Source organism: Nannobrachium achirus (assembly GCF_963921795.1).
Source record: "Nannobrachium achirus genome assembly, chromosome: 5".
Taxonomy (NCBI): Eukaryota; Metazoa; Chordata; class Actinopteri; order Myctophiformes; family Myctophidae; genus Nannobrachium; species Nannobrachium achirus.
The window spans coordinates 767527-794126 of NC_137814.1; the positions used below are offsets into that span (position 1 = coordinate 767527).

The following is a 26600-nucleotide window of genomic DNA, read 5'->3' on the forward strand; positions in this document are numbered from 1 at the left end:
CATGTTGTTGTTCTGGACCACTGCAAGCATCAGAGTCTGGAAATACAGTAGCACTGTATGTTATTAGTATAGAACCTAACCCTAACCACATGCAGCATCAGAGTCTGGAAATAGAGTAGCACTGTATGTTATTAGTATAGAACCTAACCCTAACCACATGCAGCATCAGAGTCTGGAAATACAGTAGCACTGTATGTTATTAGTATAGAACCTAACCCTAACCCTAACCCAGTACTGTATGTTATTAGTATAGAACCTAACCCTAACCACATGCAGCATCAGAGTCTGGAATTAGAGTAGCACTGTATGTTGTGGGCTCGCTGAAAGCGAGACCAGTAAGTATGTTCTCCTAGAGACCAGTAAGTATGTTCTCCCAAATCTTTATCTAGTAAGTTTATTCTCCTCAAAAATGGCTGACAGTACAAAGCCAATGACTGAGTAGTGTTCTTGGTGACATCACCACCAGCAAGTGCGACCTGATGTAAACAACAACAACACTCACATGAAATCTGTTGAAATATTTAACTTTAAGCACCCGATGCGAGTCTGGAGAGAAAGGAAGAGAGACCCATTTAATTCCTCAGTATCTGAGGGATTGAATGTAGGAGTCTCAAAAGTAATGTTGAAGTGCCTGTTGGGCAGATCTTTATGCCCATATATGGTGTTCATTATTACTAAGGATTACCTCAAAGTCAGAGTGTATTACTGATTATTGATTACCTCAAAGTCAGAGTGTATTATTGATTACCTCAAAGTCAGAGTGTATTATTGATTACCTCAAAGTCAGAGTGTATTATTGATTACCTCAAAGTCAGAGTGTATTATTGATTACCTCAAAGTCAGAGTGTATTCCCTGGAAGCGCTCTGCGTCGGAGGCCAGCTGGACTCGGATGTCCAGGCTGTTGGTGAAGATGCTGTTGAGGTGAGCCCAGGTCCTCTGGACGGACATCCAGGAGGAGATGACCATGTCTGCTACGACTAGTCTACGTCCCCAACCACTGACCTGATAACAATATAACAATAAGCTTTAAACATCCAGGAGATGACCATGTCTGCAACATGGTCATCCAGCTGGTCATCCAGCCTACGTCCCCAACCACTGACCTGATGATAATATAACAATATGCTTTAAATACCCTGACCTTAACCCCAACCACTGACCTGATGACAATATAGCAATATGCTTTAAACATCCATGAGGAGATGACCATGTCTGCTACGACTAGTCTACGTCCCCAACCACTGACCTGATGATAATATAACAATAAGCTTTAAACACCCATGAGGAGATGACCATGTCTGCTACGACTAGTCTACGTCCCCAACCACTGACCTGATGATAATATAACAATAAGCTTTAAACACCCATGAGGAGATGACCATGTCTGCTACGACTAGTCTACGTCCCCAACCACTGACCTGATGATAATATAACAATAAGCTTTAAACACCCTGACCTTAACCCCAACCACTGACCTGATAACAATAATAAGCTTTAAACATCCATGAGGAGATCACCATGTCAGCCACTACTAGTCTACGTCCCCAACCACTGACCTGATAACAATATAACAATAAACTTTAAGCCATTTAGACCGGAACGCGAATCTGTGTCACTTTATATCTGAACCACTTTAACCATTATTTTATGCTTTAACTATTGAAAAACAGCAGATCTACAAGCTTGCAGCACGGCACTCGGTGCTTGTAGATCTGCTATTCTTTTGAAAAACCGTGAACATTTGTGCAACTCTTTGAATGTTTTTGACCCGATCCTATAAATGTCTTCTAAATCCTTCCTCTAAATCAGTGGTTCTCAAACCTTTTCATGTCAAGGAGCCCCAAAATTACACGTGTTTGTTTACCCGCGGTTCCCCATCTCAAAACATGTTGTTCCAGGGACCCCCAGAATTACACGTGTTTGTTTACCCGCGGTCCCCCATCTCAAAACATGTTGTTCCAGGGACCCCCAGAATTACATGTATTTGTTTACCCGCGGTCCCCCATCTCAAAACATGTTGTTCCAGGGACCCCCAGAATTACATGTATTTGTTTACCCGCGGTCCCCCATCTCAAAACATGTTGTTCCAGGGACCCCCAGAATTACATGTATTTGTTTACCCGCGGTCCCCCATCTCAAAACATGTTGTTCCAGGGACCCCCAGAATTACATGTATTTGTTTACCCGCGGTCCCCCATCTCAAAACATGTTGTTCCAGGGACCCCCAGAATTACATGTATTTGTTTACCCGCGGTCCCCCATCTCAAAACATGTTGTTCCAGGGACCCCCAGAATTACACGTGTTTGTTTACCCGCGGTTCCCCATCTCAAAACATGTTGTTCCAGGGACCCCCAGAATTACACGTGTTTGTTTACCCGCGGTCCCCCATCTCAAAACATGTTGTTCCAGGGACCCCCAGAAGCAGAGATTTGAGTTACAAATGTTCACTTTTAGATAGATAGATACCTTTACTTTTACCTTTATTAAAAAAAAGATCTACAAGCGCTGTGAGCTTGTATATCTGCAATTTTTCAACAGTTAACGCATTAAATAATTCTTAAACATCCATGAGGAGATGACCATATAAGGTAGGCCATATGAGGAAGGCCCCGCCCCCAGCCACTCACCTCTGCCTGGAAGTACTCCACGTACTTACTCATCAGGATGTTCTGCAGCGCCACCTACAGGTAGGGAGGGACACATGTTTTATAAGATGAACCCTTTAACGTCAGATCCCTGCAGATGAATCCTTTAGCTTTTAACCACTTTAACCACACATCTGTAAACGTGTGTTAACACATAGGAGGCCCAGGATTATTCAACATTTAATCGGCAGGTGCTCATGGCAACCCGCCATTTTATCTTCTTTTGAAGTCCTGGAAGTATGTCTGTTTATTTTTCACGATAGTATTTTCTTTTCTTTAGTGTGTGTGTGCGTGTGTGTGTGTTACCTGGTTGTCTTCCAGGGTCTCGATCAGGTTCTCGTCGGCTTTGAGCAGCGGAATGGAGGAGGAGGGATGAGTCTCATAGGACAGAGTCATCACAGCCCAGGTCCTGGAGATCTCTGCTAGGACCTAACATGGAAGACACCATCACAGATCTATAAGACCTAACATAGAAGACACCATCACAGATCTATAAGACCTAACATAGAAGACACCATCACAGTCCAGGTCCTATTTAGACCTATAGATCTATACCAGGGGTTTTCAAAGTGGGTGCCGCGAGATCATTTGATAATATTTGGAATTTAATTGGACACTTGAAAAAATATTTAGTATAATTTTAAACTTGAAGTACAAAGTTATTTTCAGTCAGTTCTAACCAAAATGGCTGTTATCTCAACGTTTTCCTCACAACATAATCCCTAAAATATCGTCACTGTCGGGCAGAAACCTTGTATCTCCAAGTTTCAAATGTGTACATTTTTTGGTAAAGCAAAGCCCTGCTTCATCATTCAAGACCGTCCCAGAAAACTAGTGAAAACAGCCGATCTACAAGCACACAACGATGCGAGGCGTTGTGTGCTTGTAGATCGTCTGTTTTCATTAGTTTAGTACATTTTATAGATGATAAATACAAAACGAACGGTTTTGGACATACAAGGTTTCCACCCGACAACGACGATATGCTATAAATATAAGGTGCTGGGAGTGAAAATTATAATGTAGGGGTGATTAAATTATAATGTAGGGGTGATTAAATTATAATGTAGGGGTGATTAAATTATAATGTAGGGGTGCCTCGGATTAAAACATTATACATGGGGTGACCTGAGACAAAAAGGTGTGGGAACCCCTGGTGTAGATGACGCAGACACATTGGCAAGCTTTTGTCTTGATGACCAAATTAAAACAATTAAAATTGCACAAAAAAAGAGTTTGAAATCTTCCCAAATAAGCAACATAACAAAGACATGGTTTTTTATTGTGGACAATCCCTCATAACTCTGCTCAGCTGGGTGGAGGAAGTAACCAAGGTGCGAACAGTGAGGAAGCTGGATTCCATCTTGGAGAACTCCTCTCACCCCCTCCATCTAGAGATCACCAGTTACTGGAGTAAGAGAGGAAACGACCGCTTTGCCTACCCAGGACGGAGATGTGAGAGACTAGGAAAATCTTTTGTACCAGCCGCCCTTAAGCTGTACAACGAGACACATAATGGACGATTGAAAAGGACTTCCTTCCTAACCTAGACTGACGGAACTATTGCTGTATTGACTTTCACCTCTAAGGACCTTCCAGGGAGAGTGCTCATGTGCGTCTTGCGGTGACACGCTCCCTAGTTTCTTCTTCTCTGAGCTGCTTTTTTGTTTGTTTTTTTCGCACTGATTTTTGACTTTGCACTATTAGGTTGTGTTGGTAGTTTCTGAGTATTCTGCTTTGTTTAACAATGTCAGTGAGATACTTGTTGCAGTAACTAGCATTGACTGTTAAGGTCTCTTTTTGTAAGACACTTTATGTATACTTATATATTATTCGTCCCCTCTATTGATGCACCTTCTCTTTATTGGTACTGTACCGCTCTTTTTTTTCCCTCTTATCTATATTTTTTTCTTACTTCTCTGTAACTTTGTAAATAACTGTATACTGCTGTGCTACAACTGGACAACTGAATTTCCCCCTTGGGATAATAAAGGTATCTATCTATCTATCTATCTGTTTGTTAATTGCATGGTCTTCTTTCTCTCACGTTTCCTTCTATATGGCTTATTGTGCATGTTGCATGTTGTTTTGGGGGTTCTCCCCACCTTGCTGTATGGGGCAGAATCATGGACAACTTACAGCAGGCACCTGAGAGCTCTAGAACAACACCACTAGAGAACCTTGAGAACCTGAGAGCTCTAGAACAACACCACTAGAGGACCTTGAGAACCTGAGAGCTCTAGAACAACACCACTAGAGAACCTTGAGAACCTGAGAGCTCTAGAACAACACCACTAGAGAACCTTGAGAACCTGAGAGCTCTAGAACAACACCACTAGAGAACCTTGAGAACCTGAGAGCTCTAGAACAACACCACTAGAGGACCTTGAGAACCTGAGAGCTCTAGAACAACACCACTAGAGGACCTTGAGAACCTGAGAGCTCTAGAACAACACCACTAGAGGACCTTGAGAACCTGAGAGCTCTAGAACAACACCACTAGAGGACCTTGAGAACCATACTCAGGATCAAATGGGAGGACAGACGCACACACATCAGCGTTCTGGAGGAAGCCAAAATGCCCAGCATCACCACCTTAATAATGCAGCACCAACTCCGATGGACAGGCCATCTCATCCGCATGTCCGACACCCGTCTCCCCAAACAGATGCTATACTCCCAGCTGGAGAGAGGTCCGCGAGCTCCAGGCGGGCAAAAGAAACGGTTCAAGGACAACATCAAGACCAATCTGAAGAAATTCCTGACAACATCTCAGGACTGGGAGCACATGGCCTTGAACAGGTGTAACGGAGGTGATCCGAACCTCCCCACCCGGTTTCGAACCCGGGTCTCCCGCGTGAAAGTCCAATATCTTAACCATCACTCCAAAGCGATATCCCTTTGGAACGAGAGCAGATACTAGACTTTTGAGGCTTCAGGCTGGGGCTGCGACTCTCTCCGCCACACAGGCACTGCTGGAGGGCAGCGGTGCAAGAAGGTGCAGCACATCATGAAAAGGAACTCCGCCGTGTCGCAGAAACCAAGCGACAACTCCGTAAGGAAAGACAGAAACAGGCTCCAACACGACCACAACCCACCACTGCTTTCCCCTGCCCACACTGCACACAAATATGTGGATCCCGGATCGGCCGGATCGGCCTCTACGCCCACCTGAGGACCCACAAGTAGACCTCTACGCCCACCTGAGGACCCACAAGTAGACCACCCCGAGAAGAAGACAGTCATACTCGCCGATGATGATGACACATTTTATTTTATCATTACATAAGGTAAATTCTTACCTTCTCTATTCTCATCTTTTTAACAGTAATATAGTACAGTTAGGTAGTAGGGGTAGTAAGGTAAATCATTACAGTAATAAGGTAAATCATTACATAAGGTAAATTCGTACCTTCTTTATTCCCATCTCTTTGACAGTAGCAGTGGTATAGTATAGTAGCAGTGTAGGGGGTAATAAGGTAAATCATTACAGTAATAAGGTAAATCATTACGTAAGGTAAATTCGTACCTTCTCTATTCCCATCTCTTTAACAGCCTTGTCCACGATGTTCTTCACCTCGTCCTCCACACGGTGGAGCTGCAGTTCCAGCAGGTCCCCCAAGGTGGTGCTGTCGCCCATCACAAACCTCACCTGCAGGGAGAGGAGTTCAAGGTGTGAAGAATAAGACACCTTCTCAAACCACTTTCTATGTTATGTCCCTTAGTGTTGCTTTGTGAATAGACTAGTCTCGCGTAGCCAGACAACTATTCCACAATCTCCGAATGCTATATAGAGTCTGGAACGGCAGCTCCCGAACAGCGAGTATCGGAAGTAGTCACTGCTGCACTGAACTGTAGTCCCATTGGAAACATAACAGAAGCACACTAGCACAGACAGAGTCATTCTAATGAACTGTAGTCCCACTGGAAACATAACAGAAACACAATAGCTCAGACAAAGTAATTCGAGCGGCATATTCTTGTTATGGGTGTATAGTTTAAGAAAACGTTTGAAAACATCATGGAGGTAACACCAACAACACCAGAGAAAGATGAAATAACGCCCCTGAAATATTGAAAGAAGACATAACGCTTCCAGTAGGACATGTTATTGCTACTGCACCAAGGGAGCGGTTGCGTCACATCCGCTTTATCTCGCACTCATCGTTTCTATTTCCGTTTGCCAGACTGTATGCGGAGGCAACAGTCTGGCTTTGTGAGACTATGAATAGACTATGTCTTTAGGGTACGGGCCATTTGCGGGCAATATTCTTTTGGGAGGGCTAGTGAACGTTACAAGTATGGTGAATGCGATATGAAATGTAAGCTTACCATATTCACAGTAATCCTTATTCATTTTCAAATAATCCTCACGGCCGGGCTACACCAAGCCGGTTTGCTCGCGTCAGTGCGTATGCGGGTCGTGCGCGCCTATGAGCGTTTTGGATAGATCCAATGGATATCAATTCAGCCGGCTACACCAGGCGTACGGATAGCGCGAACCACGGATACGCATTCCCTAAAAATAGGATCGGTTCTATTTTTTAAGCACGCGTATGCGTTTTGTACACAGACTATCTGGTCTTCCTCACATATACTCCCTCCCTGGTGTAGCCTGGAGCGTTTACGCATACGCGAATGTCTTCACGGACAGTACGCACGTATGCACGCATTTTTTGGTGTAGTCCGGCCGATAATCAAATGAGACAGACTCCAGTTACTGCAGGGTTCTATTATAGGTATACATTATATTATAGGTATATTATAGGTATATGATATATATATATTAGAGATGTTTTACCCCAGTAGTATTCATCAGTTGTCTCCAGTACCTCTCCCTGACTGCAGAGGTATATTATATACTGTATATAACATTACGTTGGGGTATATTATAGGTATATATTAGAGATGTTTTACCCCTGTGGTATTCATCAGCTGTCTCCAGTGTCTCTCTCTGACTGCAGAGGTATATTATAGGTATAGTATAGGTATATATATATTATAGGTAGATTATAGGTATATAATAGGTATGTATATATTATAGATATGTTTACCCCAGTAGTGTTCATCAGCTGTCTCCAGTGTCTCTCTCTGACTGCAGAGGTATAGTATAGATATATTATAGGTATATTATAGATATATATTAGAGATGTTTTACCCCAGTAGTGTTCATCAGCTGTCTCCAGTGTCTCTCTCTGACTGCAGAGGTATAGTATAGATATATTACAGGTATATGATAGATATATATTAGAGATGTTTTACCCCAGTAGTGTTCATCAGCTGTCTCCAGTGTCTCTCTCTGACTGCAGAGGTATAGTATAGATATATTACAGGTATATGATATATATATATTAGAGATGTTTTACCCCAGTAGTGTTCATCAGCTGTCTCCAGTGTCTCTCTCTGACTGCAGAGGTATATTATAGGTATAGTATAGGTATATATATATTATAGGTAGATTATAGGTATATAATAGGTATGTATATATTATAGATATGTTTACCCCAGTAGTGTTCATCAGCTGTCTCCAGTGTCTCTCTCTGACTGCAGAGGTATAGTATAGATATATTATAGGTATATTATAGATATATATTAGAGATGTTTTACCCCAGTAGTGTTCATCAGCTGTCTCCAGTGTCTCTCTCTGACTGCAGAGGTATAGTATAGATATATTACAGGTATATGATAGATATATATTAGAGATGTTTTACCCCAGTAGTGTTCATCAGCTGTCTCCAGTGTCTCTCTCTGACTGCAGAGGTATAGTATAGATATATTACAGGTATATGATATATATATATTAGAGATGTTTTACCCCAGTAGTGTTCATCAGCTGTCTCCAGTGTCTCTCTCTGACTGCAGAGGTATAGTATAGATATATTACAGGTATATGATAGATATATATTAGAGATGTTTTACCCCAGTAGTGTTCATCAGCTGTCTCCAGTGTCTCTCTCTGACTGCAGAGGTATAGTATAGGTATATATTATAGGTATATTAGAGGTATATTATAATAGATATGTTTTACCCCAGTAGTATTCATCAGTTGTCTCCAGTGTCTCTCTCTGACTGCAGGGTTCTATTATAGGTATATATTATAGTAGGTATGTATATATATATATATATATATATATATATATATATATATATATATATATATATATATATATATATATATTAGAGATTTTTACCCCAGTAGTATTCATCAGTTGTCTCCAGTGTCTCTCTCTGACTGCAGGGTTCTATTATAGGTATATATAGGTATATATTATAGTAGGTATATATATATATATATATATATATATATATATATATATATATATATATATATATATATATATATTAGAGATGTTTACCCCAGTAGTATTCATCAGCTGTCTCCAGTGTCTCTCTCTGACTGCAGGGTTCTGCAGTTCATTGATGGCTCTCAGAGAGGTCAGCAGGTTCTTCACGGTGGCCTCCAGACCCAGGTAGACGTTCCACACACGAACCTCCTTGTCCAGCGTCTTCATCTCCTGTAGGACAAAATGGTAAATGGTGCATTTATATAGCGCTTTTATCCAAGGCGCTTTACAGAGATTGTGCATTAGATTCACCCATTCACACACACATTCATTACATTCACCCATTCACACACACATTCATACACCGATGGCAGAGGAAACCATGCAAGGCACCAACCAGCTCACCGGGAGCAACTAGGGGTTCAGAGTCTTGCTCAAGGACACTTCGACATTAACTCAGGGGGAGCCCGGATTCGAACTGGGAACCCTTCAGGAACCCTTCATGCTCTAATAACGGTTTCTCTACCCCTGAGCCATGCCGACAACCACACTATGTAGGCCAACCACACTCTGACCTCCTGTAAGGATTCTGATGTGTATAATGATTTTGTGAGCTGTATGAATCGGCATTACGAACGCACTTGGGGTAAGTAGGTCTGCCATTAGTAACATTAATTTTGAGTGGTTTATTCAACCGTTAGTTGTTCCCTGGCCAAAATGACCGCCATAGCAAATGGGTCTTAAAACATGCGGTAATGATTTATGGTTTTGGTGTTAATATAAGAGCAGTTAAAACAGTTCCCTAACACTGCAGTGAACACTGCAGGAGGGTTAAGTAAAAGTAGCATTCTACCACTTTTTCTAGTCACGTGTTCAAATACTGGATTCTGATTGGCTAAATTCCGGAGGTTATGACAAAACAACTGCCGCAAAGTTGTATGAGGACTTGTCCGAGATCAATGCACCTCAGTGTACATCCGGGGACTTCAGGAGGTAGTCGGAACACCTTCCCCCAACCAACAAATGACGGTGGCAACGGTCCTATGTTTACTAACGTGCATGCTATAGTCGCCGATTTATTTGGATCCAATGCAATCCGCCAACTTTAAAGCCCCTTTTCTCTGAACCTATGCCTTTCTGGAAGCGAACAGCCTCTATTTACGGCCGGAACGGTACTTCTAACTGACGTTAGCTTAGCTGTAAGCTAGACGCATGGATTAGTATGGAGTTGGCGCCATCTGTTGGTGAGTAGAAGATGTTGTTTGTGGAACTATCTGCTGTCTCGCGGAAGTTTTATAGGCAATAATGATTGTAACTTAAGATCCTTGCAAGTTACAACTATGTGTTTTCTTTCATGTATACGGGAAAAAGTGGTAGAAAAGCTATTTACCACTCGGGGTCGGACATTATGCTCTCATAATGTCCTGAGTGAGGGTGTTATCGGACTCGGCTGCGCCTCGTCCGATAACACCCTCACTGCGGACATTATGAGAGCATAATGTCCTCTCACTCGGGGTAAATTGCTTACATACTGCACTGTAGAAGTAAAAGTCTGGAATTCAAAGTTTACTTTGGTAAAAGTAAAACAGTATTGGTTTAAACATGTACTTAAACTGATGGCCATGGGTTAGGGTTAGGGTGTTTGTTCAGACTTCAGTGTTTGAGTGTATTCTGAACGTGTCATTTGTTGTTTGTAGGTTTGTTTGTAGGTTTGTTTTGTTACTTTAGCGAATCGTCTGAGCTCCATGTCCATCTGCTCCACGTTGATCTCCTTCCACTGAGTCTTGGTCCATTCTTCTATACTGGTCTGATGGAGACAGACAGACAGACATTACAGAGATAAATAAAGGTCTTGGTCCATTCTTCTATACTGGTCTGGAAGGAGACAGACAGACAGACAGACAGACAGCAGTGGCGTCAGTTCAGAAAAAGCTAAGGTATGGCAACATGACTGGTGTCTTGCACGCGCGCGAAGGCGCACGTTACTTAAAAGTAACTTTTATTTCCCCCCCTGGACCCAGGGTATGGCAGCTAAATACCCCTGCCATACCCAATTGACGCCCCTGCCAGAGATAAATAAGGGGTGTCAAACAATAAGTTACCATGGCCTCATTTCTATTAGAAAAATAGTGGAAAAGAGAAAATGTCTAAAATGCCTATTAAGACATTTCCAAAATAGACTGCACTCTGTCAAGGTGCCAACTTGGCGGCATAGCTCAGGGGTAGAGAAACCGTTATTAGAGCACGAAGGGTTCCCGAAGGGTTCCCAGTTCGAATCCGGGCTCCCCCTGAGTTAATGTCGAAGAGTCCTTGGGCAAGACTCTGAACCCCTAATTGCTCCCGGTGAGTAGGTTGGTGCCTTGCATGGTTTCCTCCGCCACCGGTGTATGAATGTGTGCGTGAATGGGTGAATGTAATGCACAATCTCTGTAAAGCGCTTTGGATAAAAGCGCTATATAAATGCACCATTTACCATTTAACTTGGGCCTTGCATCAGGTCACACTTGTTGGGTGCGTCATCCTGCTTGCTCGCCAGCAGAGCTCGCAAGTAGGGTGATGATGGGAGGCGACCACAGTTTTCCCGGTGAACCTGAGCGCAACGGTGGGGGCGCGGGAGTGTGGGGAACACACTCACTGACTATTGCTGATGATGGAGAGGTTATAATATAGCTTTATGTATTGAGAGGCACTCTTGCCGATTTTGTAAGAGTTATTTGGGGCCATGATGATAACCTCTTCTTCCCACTACTAGAAATTTATATGGTCTGTGTTATTGTTTACAACCACAATTATTCACGTGTTGCAAGATCGCGGTTCCTCTAGTTTTACTTGTAGGCTAGTGTAGGCTTAGAAGCCTTTTCAGAAGTTAATTTAATGTTTTCCATTTCATGATTTCCTTTATCCTCATCTATTTGCGCTAATTCACGCAACTGTTTTCGCCATACAGCCTAGTAGGCTTTTCAGAAGTTAATTGAATGTTTTCCATTTAATGATTTCCTTTATCCTCATCTTGCACTAATGCACACAACTGTTTTCACCAGCTTTTAAGGTCTTATTTTAGTTGTTTCTCATAAAGCTCGCGACCCTCCTTGCCCATCGGCCCCCACCGTTGCGCTCAGGTTCACCGGGAAAACTGCGGTCACGGTGATGATAGCTGTCTGTGGGTATGTGGGCAATCCAGACAGCTTTGGCCACGATGATGTCATAGGTACAGTGTGATGGTATTTATATAGCGCTTTTATCCAAGGCGCTTTACATAGATTGTGCATTACATTCTCCCATTCACACACATTCATACACCGGTGGCAGAGGAAACCATGCAAGGCACCAACCTGCTCACCGGGAGCAATGTGGGGTTCAGAGTCTTGCTCAAGGACTCTTAGACATTAACTCAAGGGGAGCCCGGATTCGAACTGGGAACCCTTCGTGCTCTAATAACGGTTTCTCTACCCCTGAGCTATGCCACCCCTGATGTCATAGCTAAAGTGTGATGTCATAGTGATGTCATACCTGTACAAAGACCACCATGTCCCAGACAGCCTTGACCAGGATGATGTCAGAGCGACACTGTTTCAGCTGCTTGTAGTCGGGGAAGCTGACCTCAAACAGATCAGCCGTTTCCTGGAGTTTACCCATCTCTGCTTCTATGGTGTTGACCGTCCTGTTGGACTGAAACATAACAGAGTTAGTTTACCATCCCTGCTTCTATGGTGTTCACCGTCCTGTTGGACTGAAACATAACAGTATGGAGTTAGTTTACCATCTCTTCTCCTATGGTGTTGACCGTCCTGTTGGACTGAAACATAACAGAGTTAGTTTATCATCTCTGCTTCTATGGTGTTGACCGTCCTGTTGGACTGAAACATAACAGTATGGAGTTAGTTTACCATCTCTGCTTCTATGGTGTTGACCGTCCTGTTGGACTGAAACATAACAGAGTTAGTTTACCATCTCTGCTTCTATGGTGTTGACCGTCCTGTTGGACTGAAACATAACAGTATGGAGTTAGTTTACCATCTCTGCTTCTATGGTGTTGACCGTCCTGTTGGACTGAAACATAACAGAGTTAGTTTACCATCTCTGCTTCTATGGTGTTGACCGTCCTGTTGGACTGAAACATAACAGAGTTAGTTTACCATCTCTGCTTCTATGGTGTTGACCGTCCTGTTGGACTGAAACATAACAGAGTTAGTTTACCATCTCTGCTTCTATGGTGTTGACCGTCCTGTTGGACTGAAACATAACAGAGTTAGTTTACCATCTCTGCTTCTATGGTGTTGACCGTCCTGTTGGACTGAAACATAACAGAGTTAGTTTACCCATCTCTGCTTCTATGGTGTTGACCGTCCTGTTGGACTGAAACATAACAGAGTTAGTTTACCCATCTCTGCTTCTATGGTGTTGACCGTCCTGTTGGACTGAAACATAACAGAGTTAGTTTACCATCTCTGCTTCTATGGTGTTGACCGTCCTGTTGGACTGAAACATAACAGAGTTAGTTTACCATCTCTGCTTCTATGGTGTTGACCGTCCTGTTGGACTGAAACATAACAGAGTTAGTTTACCATCTCTGCTTCTATGGTGTTGACCGTCCTGTTGGACTGAAACATAACAGAGTTAGTTTACCCATCTCTGCTTCTATGGTGTTGACCGTCCTGTTGGACTGAAACATAACAGAGTTAGTTTACCATCTCTGCTTCTATGGTGTTGACCGTCCTGTTGGACTGAAACATAACAGAGTTAGTTTACCATCTCTGCTTCTATGGTGTTGACCGTCCTGTTGGACTGAAACATAACAGAGTTAGTTTACCATCACTGCTCCTATGGTGTCAGACTGAAACATAACAGTATGGAGTTAACTTTTTTTTTATTTCCACACAACTCCTCTAAGGTATATTAATGACATAGTTCAATATTAAAAATGGGTGGTCTTCCCCTTTAAATATCTGAAAACACAAATGACATTGTGTTTTCAACATTAATCCAAAATACACTGATGATTGTGCCGTCAAACGATGAAACTCTATGGTATCTATGGGTTGTGGGGTCCCTGCTTCATCTCTCTCTCTCAACTAAGGGGTCCCTGCTTCATCTTTCTCTCAACTAAGGGGTTCCTGCTTCATCTCTCTCTCAACTAAGGGGTCCCTGCTTCATCTCTCTCTCAACTAAGGGGTCCATGCTTCATCTCTCTCTCGACTAAGGGGTCCCTGCTTCATCTCTCTCTCAACTAAGGGGTCCCTGCTTCATCTCTCTCTCAACTAAGGGGTCCCTGCTTCATCTCTCTCTCAACTAAGGGGTCCATGCTTCATCTCTCTCTCAACTAAGGGGTCCCTGCTTCATCTCTCTCTCAACTAAGGGGTCCCTGCTTCATCTCTCTCTCAACTAAGGGGTCCCTGCTTCATCTCTCTCTCAACTAAGGGGTCCCTGCTTCATCTCTCTCTCAACTAAGGGGTCCCTGCTTCATCTCTCTCTCAACTAAGGGGTCCATGCTTCATCTCTCTCTCAACTAAGGGGTCCCTGCTTCATCTCTCTCTCAGCTAGGGGGTCCTTGGCCTGAAAACGTTGAAGACCCCTGGGCTATAGTATTCAGTCCAGCAAAGTGAGCCTGCTGTTTGTAAACCTTGTTGACTGATGTTAAGGCCTTGGCACACGGCGTCTGATTTACTGCGGTGGAAAACTGCTCCACAATGTCTGAATGTTAGCCCGCCCACTCTCAGAGTGGACTCTTTCTCTGGTCTGGAGCTGAGTACATGAATCAGCATTTATTTTCAGACAGAGACACACACAATCAAACACACACTCCGCGACCGTGCGTCGCGTCCACCGTGCGTCTCGATCACCGTGCGTCGCGATCACTCGCGCACGTGCACGCTCGCAAAAAAGTCCCTCCCCCGTAAATCGCTCAGAATAGGCACAGTTTCAGACTACTGCGTGAGCTGAGTCTGAGATCAGGCTAACCTTGTCCAGCATCCTGTACGGATCCTTCAGGTTGAAGATAAAGATGTCATCGGTTCGGAACGTCTCCCTGAACTCATGCTGCTTCACCTGAGGACAGAGAAAGGGTTCAGTAAGTCAGTCAGTCAGTCAGTCAGTCAGTCAGTCTGTGTTGTAAGCTTATAGATGGGCTTATTTGGCAAAGAGATGCGGGTCCCTATCCTGCACAGCCTAATCTTCTTCTCAGGCATTTTTTTAATACTTTGAAAAATATTAAATATATATATATATATATTTAAAAATATATATATTAAAGGGGAGGACCACCCATTTTCAATATTGAACTATGTCATTAATATACCTTAGAGGAGTTGTGTGGAAATAGAAAACTGGAGGATTGATTTTGGGGTTTGTATTGTAAAGTACAACTTGATGACATCACACATTGTACTTTACAATACAAACAGTTCTAGGCAACACAGAAGAGGGGGAACTTTTTTTCTATTTCCACACAACTCTTCTAAGTTATATTAATGCCATAGTTCAATATTGAAAATGAGTGGTCTTCCCCTTTAAATATATAAAATAGTGAAAATAGACGCTCACGATAATCGTATTGTGGAGATTTAATTTATTGTGATTTTGTCCTCTGTCATGCACTGGGATCAATTCACCTTTTATTTACAGAGCTGCATATCTGGTACCATTTAAACCCTCTAGAATTGGTAAAAGGTACTTATAATAATACGTACTTTATACAGTCTTTTTTTCACTCTCTGTGAAATGTCTTTGCCAAAAAATTGCCGATCCACAAGCTTGTAGATCGGCTATTTTTTGGCTAAAGTTCCACCCCAGGATAATGGATGTTGATTATCGCGATAATATCGTAAATCGCGATTTCTTTTGTCACAATAATCGTGATATGAAATGTTCATATCGGCCCATCCCTAACACACACACACACACACACACACACGCACACATGCACACACACACACACACACACACACACACGCACACACGCACACACACACACGCACACACGCACACACACACGCACACGCGCACACGCGCACACGCGCACACACGCACACACGCACACACACACACACACACACACACACACACACACACACACACACCTCAAAGCGGACACACTTCCGGCGGATGACGGACACTTCGTTGGACTGCAGAGGAGCCACTTCATGTTTGACGGTGAAGGCGATCTTCCTCAGCGTCTTGTACTTCTCAGGAAGCTCCTGTAGAGGGCGGTAGTTTATTATAGTCTTGTAATTCTCAGGAAGCTCCTGTAGGGGGCGGTACAGTTTATCATAGTCTTGTACTTCTCAGGAAGCTCCTGTAGGGGGCGGTGGTTTATTATAGTCTTGTACTTCTCAGGAAGCTCCTGTAGGGGGCGGTGGTTTATTATAGTCTTGTACTTCTCAGGAAGCTCCTGTAGGGGGCGGTATGTTTCAGTACTTATAGGGAACAATATTATAAATGTGACCGAGGCTGGAGAAAAGGTCCACAAGTAGGCAACAGTGAAATCCATCAAACTCATTCAGGCCTAGAATTATTGAATGCTTTAACCAGTGAAAAATAGCAGATATACAAGCTCACAGTGCGGCACCGAGTGCCGCGCTGCGAGCTTGTAGATCTGCTATTTTTGAAAAAGTCCTGAAAATGTGTGCAAATCTTTGAATATATGTATTTTCAAAGCAAACGTTGGGGGGGTCCCTGGAATTAGACATTTTGAGATGGGGGTCCGTGGCCAAATAAATATCATTTTGGGGGTCCTTGACATGAAAAAGTTTGAGAACCACTGACACAGTAGTCTCTCAAGAACAGACTAACTGAGCTCCAGTTGAGTGAAAAGGACCTTTCTTTGACGATGGCTGGCCAGATTGCTGACATAGAAACATAGGGTTTTTCAAAAAAGAAAAACCTTAGAAGGATTCAAAAGAAACTTATAGAATCGGGTAAAATTTCAGATGTTCACGATGTTTAAAAAATAGCAGATCTACAAGCTCGCAGCGTGGCACCAAGTGCCGCACTGTGAGCTTGTATATCTGCTATTTTTCAATAGTTAAAGCATAAAATAATGATACACAATAATGTGTACCTGTTCTGAATGGGTTAACAAAATAGGTTTGATTTTGGATTTTTGGTGTTTATCCTTTCCATATTATCTAAGAGTGTATGTTTGAGAACCTTCTCATTGCAACATATAACCATTTTAGAATCATAAAACAGCTTAACTACATTCAAATAAGCATATCTTCAGATTTCAATGAATGACACGTTATTTGAAAGCTTATATTCTGTACTTTCATGATCTTCAAAAAGCTGAAAAAGACCAATGTCTACATAAGGACCTTTTCGCCAGCCCCGGTCACTTATCATCCCAATAATCAAATCAAATCTGGGAATGAATTCCTTACCAAGAAAAGTCTTCACCAATGTGTTTGTAAAGGTGTCTGGTAACACATCTCACAAAGATTGAAATGTAATATCCCTAGGGGAATTCACCAATGTGTTTGTAACGGTGTCTAGTAACACATCTGACACATATTGAAATGTAATATTACTTATTAATTATTAATGTAATATCCCTAGGGGAATTCTTGACAGATGCTGAACGTTGGGGTCCCATTCAAAAACCATCTGCTTTAAAATCTCTTAAGTCCCAGGGGGGTCCAGGGGGGTCCAGGGGGGTACTGGGGGGTCCAGGGGGAAAAATCCTCCTAAAATCTATGCCCAAATTGGAACAATTGTGGACACAAACTACCATGATTGTGGCTACTCTTGACCCACCAAATGTCAGCTAAGCCCTGAAAATTCACAAATGCAGTGTAAAACATCACATTTCTCTAACCAAATTGTCGTGCTCTGATCACCTATCTAGGAAAAGATGATTGAAAAAGACCTCCGCCGATGGAAATGTTGCCTTCTGAATAGTGAATGAGCCTCAAGACCTCATTGAAAACATATATAGTGAATAAAGAAATTGTTCACCAAGGTGTCATCAATTGATAAGCAAAATTGTATGAATATATTCCAAACTATGTAAACTCTACAGATGTTTTAGTGAGAGTAGTGCTGTAATATTAGTAATTATAAAGTATAGGGTGAAAAATGATAAAAACGAGTAACAATAAGTAGTAATAATACTGTAATATGAGTAATGTATGGATGAAAAGTACAATGGCAGCTGATTACTATGCTGTAGGACCACTGTAACAATAGTCAACAATGAAATTGCAGTTTGATTTGGTCTCTGTTGATTTATTGACATTTATTAACAGCTGTTCAGAGGTCAACACCTTGGGTTCAAGAGGTTAAGTAGCATGTGATTGTGAGGGGGTTTTCATTCTGTGGTCTGGCGGTTAAGATATTGGACCTTCGCGCTGGAGACCCGAGTTTGAATCCCAGGAGCATACATTTATATATGCAAATTGTGCCTCCAGCTGTGTGTAGATGTTCTCTACAGTAGGCCTACCAGTTGTACAATACTCTATGGCAGTAGGCCTACAGTAGCCTACCTCCAGCTGTATGTAGATGTTCTCAGTAGGCCTACAGTAGCCTACCTCCAGCTGTGTGTAGATGTTCTCAGTAGGCCTACCTCCAGCTGTGTGTAGATGTTCTCTATGACAGTAGGCCTACAGTAGCCTAACTCCAGCTGAGTGTAGATGTTCTCTATGACAGTAGGCCTACAGTAGGCCTACAGTAGGCCTACAGTAGCCTACCTCCAGCTGAGTGTAGATGTTCTCTATGACAGTAGGCCTACAGTAGCCTACCTCCAGCTGAGTGTAGATGTTCTCAGTAGGCCTACCTCCAGCTGAGTGTAGATGTTCTCTATGACAGTAGGCCTACAGTAGGCCTACTTACTGTAGCCTACCTCCAGCTGAGTGTAGATGTTCCAGCTGTGTGTAGATGTTCTATGACAGTAGGCCTACCTCCAGCTGTGTGTAGATGTTCTCAGTATTCCTACAGTACCTCCAGCTGTGTGTAGATGTTCTATGACAGTAGGCCTACCTCCAGCTGTATGGAGATGTTCTCAGTATTCCTACAGTACCTCCAGCTGAGTGTAGATGTTCTCTATGACAGTAGGCCTACCTCCAGCTGTGTGTAGATGTTCTCTATGACAGTAGGCCTACAGTAGCCTACCTCCAGCTGTGTGTAGATGTTCTCTACATTAGGCCTACAGCAGCCTACCTCCAGCTGAGTGTAGATGTTCTCTATGACAGTAGGCCTACAGTAGCCTACCTCCAGCTGTGTGTAGATGTTCTCTATGACAGTAGGCCTACAGTAGCCTACCTCCAGCTGTGTGTAGATGTTCTCTGTAGGCCTACCAGATGTTTAATAGACTACAGTATGACAGTAGCCTACCTCCAGCTGTGTGTAGATGTTCTCTATGACAGTAGGCCTACAGTAGCCTACCTCCAGCTGTGTGTAGATGTTCTCTATGACAGTAGGCCTACAGTAGGCCTACAGTAGGCCTACAGTAGCCTACCTCCAGCTGAGTGTAGATGTTCTCAGTAGGCCTACCTCCAGCTGAGTGTAGATGTTCTCAGGTAGCTGCTGTCCGTAGGTCTTCAGCAGCTCCACGGTGTGTTTGAGGGGCTTGAAGTGCTTGTCGTCGCTGAGCGGGCGGTCCCTGATGGACATCAGGTGACCCATGGTGTCCACCAGACCAGCGTAGTCCCCGTCCCCCACCGGGACGGACAGGCCCTGCATGGCCCCCTGCACGAAGGCAGAGAGGTCCCGTACGCTGGGGGGGGGGGGGGGGACAGAACGTTGTTAAAGAGCACCAGGACAGAGAGGCCCTACATGGCCCCCTGCACGAAGGCAGAGAGGTCCCTCACACTGGGGGGGGGGGGGGGGGGGGGGGGACAGAACGTTGTTAAAGAGCACCAGGACAGAGAGGCCCTACATGGCCCCCTGCACGAAGGCAGAGAGGTCCCTCACACTGGGGGGGGGGGACAGAACGTTGTTAAAGAGCACCAGGACAGAGAGGCCCTACATGGCCCCCTGCACGAAGGCAGAGAGGTCCCGTACGCTGGGGGGGGGGGGGGGGGGGGGACAGAACGTTGTTAAAGAGCAGTGGCGTCAGTTCAGCAAAAGCACCATATTCACACCGCGGCCATCTTGGATCACATGAACTTCCTGGGATAGCAGCCTGCATTACAAACCATTGTAAACAATGGAGCGATGGTCCCAACATATGACTTCTGTTCAACCAATTTATTTTGACCAAATTGACAAATGGGCAGATGACAACATCAACATCCCCAAAAGGATTAAATAGAAGGGTACATTCACAATATTCATGGTAGTTAGGTTGCAATGTTACTCTGTACAAAGACTTGTTACAGTATCTGTGCAGACTAGTGCTTGCTCTGCCATCATATAGTTAATATTACTGTATCATGATTTTTGCATATTAATCAGGAACAATCTAACAACAAATAGTTAATATGATGGTGGAGCAAGCACTGCACAGATAGCAAGTCTTTGTACACAGTAAGGTTGCAACCTAACTTACCTTGAATATTGTTACCATGGATGTAATCAATCTACTGTAGCCCTTCTATTCAATCCTTTTGGGGATGTTGATGTTGTCATCTGCCCATTTGTCGATTTGGTCAAAATAAATTGGTTGAATAGAACTCATATTTTGGGACCATCGCTCCATTGTTTACAATGGTTTGTAATGCAGGCTGCTATCCCAGGAAGTCATGTGATCCAAGATGGCCGCGGTGTGAAGATGGTCTATGCCTGGTAAAGATGGGAGTCCTAAAGAGGCATTACATTTTGTATAACACGGTTTTATTGTGAAAATAGCCTATCTACATGCTCACTTGTGAGCATGTAGATCTGCTATTTTCACAATGTCTGAAAAAAAATTGTTTTGTCAGTTTTTTACACAGGTTTCTATGGTTTCTTGGGCTGGATATGACAGCCTGGAACGGTTGTTCAAGTGCAGCTAAACGTGGCATGTTAGTAAACGCGCCAATACGTTTTGTATGTGTCTATGGAGTTAACATTACTCTAATAGACCCCCAGGTGATTAAATGACATCATAAACTCATCCCCTCCTCTTTTACCCTTCACCCAACACTGTGGGTGTGGCTAACTTCAGCTGGGTCACCACCCACCATGACAACCAGGCATACTTGTTAACATATTCAGTAGGCTACCCCTCATTAACATATTCAGTAGGTCATCAGTAGGCCTACCCCTCATTATCATATTTAGTAGGTCATCAGTAGGCCTACCCCTCATTAACATATTCAGTAGGTCATCAATAGGCCTACCCCTCATTAACATATTCAGTATGTCAGTAGGCCTACCCCTCATTAACATATTCAGTAGGTCATCAATAGGCCTACCCCTCATTAACATATTCGGTAGGTCATCAATAGGCCTACCCCTCATTAACATATTCAGTAGGTCATCAGTAGGCCTACCCCTCATTAACATATTCAGTAGGTCATCAGTAGGCCTACCTCTCGTTGACGTGGTTCAGTAGGTGCTCCTTGAACATCCAGCTCCATCTCTTGATGGTGTTCATCAGATTGACCTTAAAAGGGCGTACGTCCAGCTGCAGCCAACCACAGAACACCCTCCTCTCCTCCAGCCGACTGACACGACCGTATAAGGTCTCAAACAGGTTGATCTGAGAGAGACAGACAGACAGACAGACAGACAGACAGACGGTCAGACAGACAGGTACACACACCAGGTAAGATTGCATCCCGCTCACTGCTGCACCGTCAAGACCGATATCTTTCAATGTACCAATCAGAATATGGTGCCTTCTGGAAGGCCAGCATGACCATGCCGCAATATTTGCCCAAGTCCACTTCACGTTTGATGCGGTCGTTCAAACAGAGGAGGAGGCATGATGTGTCAGAGGACTGGGATTCTCTGAAGACAGATTGGAACTTGTAAATCCGTTTCAGAAGGAGGAGTCAGACAGACAGACAGACAGACAGACAGACAGACAGACAGACAGACAGACAGACAGACAGACAGACAGACAGACAGACAGGCAGGCAGGCAGGCAGACAGACAGACAGACAGACAGACAGACAGACAGGCAGGCAGACAGGCAGACAGACAGACAGACAGACAGACAGACAGGCAGGCAGGCAGGCAGGCAGGCAGGCAGGCAGACAGGCAGGCAGACAGGCAGACAGGCAGACAGACAGGCAGGCAGACAGACAGACAGACAGACAGACAGACAGACAGACAGACAGACAGGCAGGCAGGCAGGCAGGTAGGCAGGCAGGCAGGCAGGCAGACAGACAGACAGACAGACAGGCAGACAGGCCGACAGACAGGCAGACAGACAGACAGGCAGACAGGCAGGCAGGCAGGCAGGCAGGCAGGCAGGCAGGCAGACAGACATACCTGTTCTTTGAAGTTGTCCAGAGTGGGCGGGGTCTTCTTCAGCTCGTAGTCGGCATAAAGCTCCGCCTCCTCCGTGCTCAGGACGTGACCGTAGAGCAGGAACTGTCTCATGAACTCTGACCTTTAACACATGACCTCTGACCTTTAACACATGACCTCTGACCTTTAACACATGACCTCTGACCTTCAACACATGACCTCTGACCTTCAACACATGACCTCTGACCTTTAACACATGAACTCTGACCTTTAACACATGAACTCTGACCTTTAACACATGAACTCTGACCTTTAACACATGACCTCTGACCTTTAACACATGACCTCTGACCTTTTAGAAGTAGTTCAACTAAAGAGATAAATTCCAGATGTTTTCAAAGTGTTCCGCAGCGCTCCTGGACAGACAGGGGCGTCACACCACATTCTGGGCCCTGGGTCCAAGGATTCACTGCGGGCCCCCGCACAATTATTTTGTGCTTTAACCATTGAAAAATAGCAGATATATAATATGCGAGCTTGTAGATCTGCTATTTTTGAAGAAAAAAAATCGTGAAAAATGTGTGCAAGTCTTTGAATATTTCAAATGTCAGTGGTGCTCAAACTCTTTCACGTGAAGGACCCCAAAAATGATATGTCTTTGGTCACCATAACCTAACCCCTAAAACCTATGATATGTCTTTGGTCACCATAACCTAACCCCTAACACCTATGATATGTCTTTGGTCACCATAACCTAACCCCTAACACCTATGATATGTCTTTGGTCACCATAACCTAACCCCTAACACCTATGATATGTCTTTGGTCACCATAACCTAACCCCTAACACCTATGATATGTCTTTGGTCACCATAACCTAACCCCTAACACCTATGATATGTCTTTGGTCACCATAACCTAACCCCTAACACCTATGATATGTCTTTGGTCACCATAACCTAACCCCTAACACCTATGATATGTCTTTGGTCACCATAACCTAACCCCTAACACCTAACCCCCCCATCTCTAAATATCAACATATATCTAATATTCTAGGGACTCTTGAATATTGGACATTTGAGTTACACTTCGCTTAAAAATACACATATTCAAAGATTTGCACACATTTTCACAACTTTTCAAACATAGCAGATAAGCTCGCAGTGCGGCACTCGGAGCCACGCTGTTTTGATTGATTGATTGAAGACTTTATTGTCAGTTTGCATAGGAAAAGGTACAGTTTCATGACGGTACAGTTCACTGGTACAAGGTCTACTAAAAGGAGATCCATGAAAAGACTAAGCTTATTTCCACTGGAAACCATTGAAGTATCTCATATAACATTGAATGACAGACAAATAGAACACAGTACTATGCAGTATATGTAAAGAAAAACAAAAAAGAAAACAGTAAGTCTAAACAAACAGTATATACAAAGAAGGGGCAGGGGAGGGTAGGGTTGGGCTAGGTTAATTTTTTTACCAGTTGCGAACGGCTGCTGCCTGTAAGTGGTTTTTCAGGGCAATTTTAAAGGATGCTAGTGATCCACACTCCTTTATGGCCTTCGGTAAGGCTTTCCACATTTTGGTGGTATAGCAGAAAAACTAGTTTGACCCTTTGTTGGTTTTGACTCTGGGTTGGAAGTGATCTGTAGCGCTGCCTCTGGTGTTATAATTATGGACATCCTTAATGTTTATAAAGTATTTTGAGTGCTCCTGGACATGTGTCACACGGCACCCTAAAGCCTCGATCAGAGTCGGCTCCACCGCGGTGTAGTCTTTTTGAGTCATAAAACTACAACATTACAGTACGTCATTCCTCGCGGTGAAGAGCTTTCCACCGCGAGTCCCACACATCTCTTTGTTTTTACTATCAGACAGATCGGCTCTTCACCCCGTTCACTGATTGGTCGATCTAGACCAGTCAGTCACGGTCAATAGGACTCCACTGTGACGGACTATGATGGCCTCCACTTATTTTCTGAATTTGCGGTGGATAGCTCTCCACTGCAGACTCTGATCGAGGCTTAAGGGTCCCCGACACCCACTTTGAGAAACCCTGATTTAGCAGACACTCTTCGGAGTTGTCTTTAACCCTCTAGAGCCCACTGTTGTAATATTACAACGTTTGTATTTTATCCAAAAAAAGGTTTAAATCATTTTATTTTAGCTCCCCCTACCACCTAAACATCACCATTGGATTCTATTGTTTAGTATTACAATGCCATTGGCCACAATATTTGCATATAAATACCCCCCACAGGGGCTGACATTCACACCCGCCACACCCGCTGACATTCCAGAGTTTTGACGAACAACATCTCACTTTTTCATGGAAGCTATTCCTCACAAAAACATAAGTAAAATGCCTGTACTATTTTTTTTGGTGATCATTAGAATGTCTAGAACATGTACACATGTTATTATTGTGAAAAATATCCCCCATATGTAAATTAGAGCATGATTTATGATTTATGGCTATAAAACCTTACAAAAACATTTTTTTTAAAAACATTACATTTTCCTCTGATTAAGACTCCTACAACGCCATCTGATTTTTTTCAATTTTTTATTTCAAGTATTTCTGTTTTTGGGCCTTAGAGGGTTAAAGTGATATTTGACAGTAAACAAGGTAAACACATAGATGGTAGCTCTATGTAGGGGAGAACGGGGTAAGATGAACCGCTGGGTAAGATGAACCACCCCCTTTATACCCAAAACGGGGGCCACCCTATGTTCCCCAGGATCTATGTTCCCCAGGTCCTATGTTCCCCAGGTTCTATGTTCCCCAGGTTCTATGTTCCCCAGGTTCTATGTTCCCCAGGTCCTATGTTCCCCAGGTTCTATGTTCCCCAGGTTCTATGTTCCCCAGGTCCTATGTTCCCCAGGTTCTATGTTCCCCAGGTTCTATGTTCCCCAGGTTCTATGTTCCCCAGGTCCTATGTTCCCCAGGTTCTATGTTCCCCAGGTCCTATGTTCCCTAGGTTCTATGTTCCCCAGGTTCTATGTTCCCCAGGTCCTATGTTCCCCAGGTCCTATGTTCCCTAGGTTCTATGTTCCCCAGGTTCTATGTTCCCCAGGTCCTATGTTCCCCAGGTTCTATGTTCCCCAGGTTCTATGTTCCCCAGGTCCTATGTTCCCCAGGTTCTATGTTCCCCAGGTTCTATGTTCCCTAGGTTCTATGTTCCCCAGGTTCTATGTTCCCCAGGTTCTATGTTCCCCAGGTCCTATGTTCCCCAGATTCTATGTTCCCCACTTACCCCACAAAAAAGGTTCTATATTCCCCTCTCAACTAACACTACTGTATGTTGCCCACAAACAAAATGTATGTTCCCCACTCAAATACAGGAAATGGTGGGACATCTTGCCCAGGTGCCCAGATGTCTCCACCCCTAAGTGCCCACTCGTCCAAATGCCCACATGTCCCTATTGCCCAGATGTCCAGGTGCCCACTCGTCCAGATGCCCAGACATAACTAAAGTAGTTGTTATTAATAATTATAAAGGAATGTTTCCTGCATTTGGGGAAACATAGAACCTATTTTGTGGGGGTAAGTGGGGAACATAGAACCTGGGGAACATAGGACCTTTTTTGGATAAGCGGGCAACATAAAACCTTTTTTGGTGGGGTAAATGGGGAACATAGAACCTGGGGAACATAGGTACGGACGGTCCCTTTAAAACTATACACATGAGTTGTCATTTGACCCTAAAATAAGAACACAAACATCATTTCCATCAGGCTGTGGAGTTTACAGACACATGGGCAAAGTGGAAAGCATATTTCTACACCCCAGGTGGGGTTGGCGATAGGGCCTTTCTGTGTGGAGTTTGCATGTTCTCCCCGTGTCTCCTAGGGTTGATACCCTCACAAAAACATGCACGTAATCCTGGTCTCAATAATGCCTCCCCCTGGCCAGCCGGGGCGCCTGATGGAGGGGAAAGGAACTGGTTGGAATAATGTGTTCCTTCCACGCGCTACGTCCAAACCAGGGACATCTCCACTGTCAGGTGAAAAGAAGCAACTTGGACTCCTCATGCATAGAAGGAAGCATGAGGTCAGTCCGTTGTCTCCCCAGGCGCGGCAGAGGGAGAGCAGAGCCCATGATTACATAGGCAATTAGCACTGGGTGAAAAAATGGGTTACAAAATTGTGGGATAAAAATTTAAGAAAAAAAAAAACAAAAAACTATGTGAATCATTTAGCTAAAGATGAGCCTTAAGCATCAAGCTAGGCAGGTTTTGTCAAAATGGTGGCCGTGGGGCAAGATGAACCACATGCCTTGGGGTAAATTGAACTATGTGAATCACCATTCATATTTTTTTTATTAGGTCTTTG

The 26600-nt window shown here is 43.7% G+C and overlaps 1 protein-coding gene across 1 annotated transcript in view; it reads right to left on the reverse strand.

The window, feature by feature from the left end:
- dnah9l (dynein, axonemal, heavy polypeptide 9 like) overlaps window positions 1-26600 on the reverse strand; it is a gene marked incomplete at both ends in the record, with an annotated part of 263680 nt that overhangs the window by 155283 nt on the left and 81797 nt on the right. The window contains 13 exons of the mRNA XM_080727109.1: window positions 833-1003; window positions 2630-2683; window positions 2954-3076; window positions 6177-6299; window positions 7806-7838; window positions 9037-9162; window positions 10655-10738; window positions 12442-12600; window positions 14890-14976; window positions 16008-16124; window positions 19414-19636; window positions 21375-21544; window positions 22282-22402. Coding sequence (XP_080583235.1) covers window positions 833-1003; window positions 2630-2683; window positions 2954-3076; window positions 6177-6299; window positions 7806-7838; window positions 9037-9162; window positions 10655-10738; window positions 12442-12600; window positions 14890-14976; window positions 16008-16124; window positions 19414-19636; window positions 21375-21544; window positions 22282-22402 — 1591 coding nt within the window. The remainder of the gene's footprint in view (window positions 1-832; window positions 1004-2629; window positions 2684-2953; window positions 3077-6176; window positions 6300-7805; window positions 7839-9036; window positions 9163-10654; window positions 10739-12441; window positions 12601-14889; window positions 14977-16007; window positions 16125-19413; window positions 19637-21374; window positions 21545-22281; window positions 22403-26600) is intronic.